The sequence below is a fragment of the Jaculus jaculus genome, chromosome 13 (genome assembly GCF_020740685.1).
Source record: "Jaculus jaculus isolate mJacJac1 chromosome 13, mJacJac1.mat.Y.cur, whole genome shotgun sequence".
Taxonomy (NCBI): Eukaryota; Metazoa; Chordata; class Mammalia; order Rodentia; family Dipodidae; genus Jaculus; species Jaculus jaculus.
In genome coordinates, this window is record NC_059114.1 from 2,498,312 (window position 1) to 2,503,179 (window position 4,868).

The 4,868-nt window shown below is 44.5% G+C and overlaps 1 protein-coding gene across 1 annotated transcript; it reads left to right on the top strand.

The window, feature by feature from the left end:
* The first annotated feature begins 2,722 nt into the window (after window positions 1–2,722).
* LOC101606058 (olfactory receptor 2B11-like) lies at window positions 2,723–3,667 on the top strand. The gene has a single exon (XM_012951749.2). The coding sequence runs from the start codon at window positions 2,723–2,725 to the stop codon at window positions 3,665–3,667; it is 945 nt and encodes a 314-aa protein (XP_012807203.2).
* The last annotated feature ends 1,201 nt before the right edge of the window (window positions 3,668–4,868 follow it).

The following is a 4,868-nucleotide window of genomic DNA, read 5'->3' on the forward strand; positions in this document are numbered from 1 at the left end:
GGAGGATTGCCATGAGTTTGAGGCCACCCTGAGACTACATAGTGAATTTCAGGTCAGCCTGGGCTAGAGTGAGACTTTACCTCGAGGAAAAAAAAAAACCAAAACCCAAAACAATGAAAAGATCCTTCTTGGTTTAAATCATCTATTTCAAACAATCACCAGAGAATATCCTGGTGTCCCTCCTGTTACTTGCATTTCTGTTCTCTTAGCTTCTCAGATTGAAGTTTCAGTCTGTCTTGGCGCCATCCTTTGTCTTCTAAGTGGCTGTACAGCTGTGCGGAAGCCCTGACCATCAGTGCATTCCTGTTGCTCCACAGCTCTTCCGGTGCTTGGTCCTTGTCAGCGTCTGCACTTTGTCCATTTCTGCAGGTGTGCAGCAGTATCTTGTTGCAAATAATCTTCTGTCTGACACCTTTTGTGAAATTTTTCTTTTCTGTGGTTCGTCTTTCCAGTCTCTTGAGAGGTGTGACATATCAAGAAGGACAGTTTGTTCAAACAAAATAGCAAGACTGTATTGGGGAGAATGGGAGGGTAGGTGTTGTGTACAACGGATGGTCTGGATGCCCATGCATCCACATTCTAATTCTGATAATCCTACTACTGCCTGTGAAGCCTAAGGACCCATGTTCGATTCCCTAGAACCCACATAAGCCAGATGCACAAGGTGGCACATGCATCTGGAATTTGTTAGCAGTGGCTGGAGACCCTGTTGTGTTCATTCTCCTCCTTCCCTTTGTATTAAAAAGAAAAATTTTATTTATTTGGGAGGGGGGGCCTCTTGTCACTGCAAATAAACTCTAGACTCATGTGCCATTTTGTACATCTACCTTTATGTGGGTATCGGGGAATTGAACCTGGACTGGCAGCCTTTGCAAGAAAGTGCCTTTAACTGCTGAGCCACCTCCCCAACCCTGCAAAATATTTCAACTTGCTTCCTGGCACCATTTTCTGTTTTCACTTGGATTCTTCATTGTAAACAAGGGAAACAATTCTAATATCTTAAGCAGAAAAATAATTAGACAGCAGGCGACAGGATTAGTGGAAAGAGTGGAAAACAAAACTTTGGAGGAAAAAGTTAGAAATGAAAGAGGACATAATCCAGCACTTGTGAGGAGGAGGTAGTAGGGTCAGGAGTTCAAGGCCAGCCTGAGCTACATGAAACCTTATCTCAAAAACATTAACATGGCTGCAAATCCTAAGGACCCAGGTTTGATTCCTCAGCATCCATGTAAGGCCAAATGCACAAAGTGGCATGTGCATCTAGAGTTCATTTGCCGTGGCTAGAGGCCCTGGTGTGCCCATTCCCTCTTTACTTGCAAATAAATAAATAAATAATTTTTAAGGATTAAAAAAAAAAAAAAGGAATCAACAAACAGAATGAACCAAAAATTCGAAACATGATGAGAAAAGATACCCCAAGATCTGACCCCAGGAAGAGACTCTGCAGGTTCTCTGGAGTGTGTGGCCATAGGGTTGTGGCTCTCAGTACCATGTATGCGTTCTCTCCCACATAACCAATTCTCCCTCATAACCAATCAGAGAGCCACTGCTTGCCTTCACAGGCTGTGTGCCACTGAGACAAGTGTGTACATTTTGTCCGGCTGGTTGATTTTGATGATGTCTGGTGATTTCTGATCCTTAGTCCTCCCCCAGTAAAAGGCCAGGCACATCAGTTTAAGCCTATAATCCCAGTGCTGGAAAGGTGGAATCTAGTTGATCCCCAGTGCTCTCTGGCTCGCTTGTCTAGCCCAAGCAGTGAGAGACCTTGTCTCAAAAAGTCACATGGGGGCTGCAGGGGTGGCTTAGCAGTTAAGGTACTTGCCTACAAAGCCAAAAGACCCAGGTTCAGGTCCCCAGGACCCATGTAAGCCAGATGCACAAGTTGGTGCATGTGTCTGGAGTTCATTTGCAGTGGCTGGAGACCTTGGATCATCCATTTTCTCTATCTCTCTGTCTCTCTCCCTCTTTCCCTCTCTCAAATAAATAAATGAAAATAAAAATAAAAAAGTAACATACAATTAAATAAGACATCTGGTCTGCACACACACTCAACTGCACATGTATTCACACACACTCACATGCACACCACACACACACATATACATGCTATAAAAAAAGAATGTGTACTGTTGCCTATATCTGTTGGAAAAAGTTTTTTGGGTACCATTCAGTATCTTACGATTCCTGTGAGCGCGTCACCTCTATAATCTTTCCTAGTGCCTTCAGCGCTCCTGCCAGCTCAGAGGTTTTTCTTTTTGTTGTTTTGTTTGTTTGTTTTCTTTTGTTTATCGAGGTACGGTCTCACTCTGTAGTCCAGGCTAACCCGGAATTCACTATTTAGTCTCAGGGTGGCCTCGAATTTACAGCAATCCTCCTACTTCTGCCTCCTCCTGAGTGCTGGGATTAAAGGCGTGAGCCACCACTTAGCTCAGTTTTTTTTTTAAATTTATTATTTTTATTTATTTATTTATTTGAGAGTGACAGACAGAGAAAGAGGGAGAGAGAGAGAATGGGCACACCAGGGCCTCCAGCAACGACGTGTGGGCCCCCTTGTGCATCTGGCTAATATGGGTCCTGGGGAATCGAGCCTCGAACCAGGGTCCTTAGGCTTCACAGGCAAGCGCTTAACCGCTAAGCCATCTCTCCAGCCCATCAGTTTTTGTTTTTTTTTAAGTCATCCTTTCCTTCTTTGATTTTAGTAGGCCCTCTTTTGGAAAATCCAATGAAGCACAGGAATGAAAGCGTTCCAGAGGATTTTGTTCTCATGGGCTTTACCAGATACCCGCGGCTAGATCTCCCTCTCTTCTTCATCCTGCTTACCTCCTACCTGTTCACACTGCTGGGAAACGCTGCTATCATTCTCGTCTCGCGGTTGGATCCCCAGCTCCAAAGCCCCATGTACTTCTTTCTCACCAACCTTTCCTTTCTGGATCTCTGCTTCACCACGACAACGGTCCCTCAGATGCTATTTAACTTAGGGGGGCCCAACAAGAACATCACTTACATAGGCTGCATGGCCCAGGCCTACGTGTTTCACTGGCTGGGCTGCACGGAATGTGTCCTGCTGGGTATCATGGCCTTGGATCGCTACGTGGCTGTGTGCAAGCCTCTGAGGTACTTGGTTATCATGGACCACCAGGTCTGCATGCAGCTGTCCAGTGCAGCCTGGCTCACTGGCCTGGCCAATTCCCTCCTGCAGTCCACACTCACTGTCCAGCTGCCCCTGTGTGGGAACCGGATGCTGGACCACTTTTTTTGTGAGCTGCCTGGTTTCATTAAGATGGCATGTGGGGACACCACAGTCAATGAGATTACGTTAGCAGTGGTGGCCACATTCCTTATCATGGGTCCCCTCTCCATGATTCTTGTCTCTTATAGTTACATTGCGCGGACTGTGTTTCGAATCCCTTCCAGGGCTGGGAGACTCAAGGCCTTCAACACTTGCTCTTCACACTTGCTGGTGGTGTCTTTATTTTACGGGCCTGGGATCTATATCTACATGCAGCCCTCGGGGGATGGGTCTCAAGACGTCATCAAGGTCTTGACCCTCTTTTACTGTGTCATTACTCCTATGGCCAATCCATTCATCTACACCCTGAGAAACAAGGAAGTCATAGGCGCTTTGAGGAGGCTTCTGAGGAAGGCCATTTCAGATAAGAAGGCATGAAGAAATGATGCTTGACTCTGACTGGAAACACCAAGAAATAATGTGAAATGCCTTTTTGAAAAAAAAAAAATTATTGACAACTTCCAAATTATAGACAATAAACCATGATGATTTCCTCCCCCACCCTCATTCTCCCCCTCTCAAATCCACGCTCTATCAGATCCCCTCCCACTTTCAATTAAACTCTCTGGATTTTGATGTCATTATCTTTTCCTCCTGTTATGAAGGCACTGCGAGGTCATGGATATCCAGGCCATTTTGTGTCTGGAGAATTGCAGTGTAAGCAGTCCTACCCTTCCTTTGGCTCTTGCATTCTTCAACCACCTCTTCTGCAATGGACCCTGAGCACTGGAAGGTGTGAAAAAGATGTCTCAGTGCTGAACACTCCACTGTCACATCTTCTCAGCATTGTGGTGCCTTTTGATAGATTTTGATTAATCATCATCTCTGTCACCATCACCTTGAAGCTGGTTGACAGGCTAGTGGTAAGAGAGTATTCATGTTGTCACTTCCTCTGCAAGTGAAATGCCTTTTGAGGTTTGTTATTTAGTTAGTTTTATTAATTAATTAATTATTTTTTTTTGACTAGCCCAGGCTGACCTGGAATTCACTATGTAATCTCAGGGTGCCCTTGAACTCACAGTGATCCTCCTACCTCTGCCTCCAGAGTGCTGGGATTAAAGGTGTATGCCATCATGCCCAGCTGAAACATATTAAAAAAAAAATGTGGCTGAGACCCTGGTGCACCAACTCTCTTTCTCAAATAAAAAAAAAAAAAAAAAAGTATGTCCCATCAAAACCATCTTCAAAAGTCAAGAAAGTTTTCACCTATGGATACAAGCATCATCAAGAGAAAACACCTGGAAGTCAGTGTGAAAATGCTTTTGATTTTTCAGTGTGACCTCATTGAAATCTGTCAAGGGCATGTGAACTCCTGGGACAAACACTTGTGCAAACGAAGGATGGCCTTGAAGCGTCCTTCTGTGTAAGAACATCACGAATCTAAAAACAATAGTCAATACTGTATGACATTTTCTTCAAAAATATAAAATTACTTTTATGAGTTCCTTTTTTTTTTTTTTTCCCAAGGTAGGGTATCTCTGTAGCTCAGGCTGACCTGGAATTCACGCTGTAGTATCAGGGCCTTGAACTTACTGTGATCCTCCTACCTTTGCCTCCCAAGTGCTGGGATTAAAGGCGT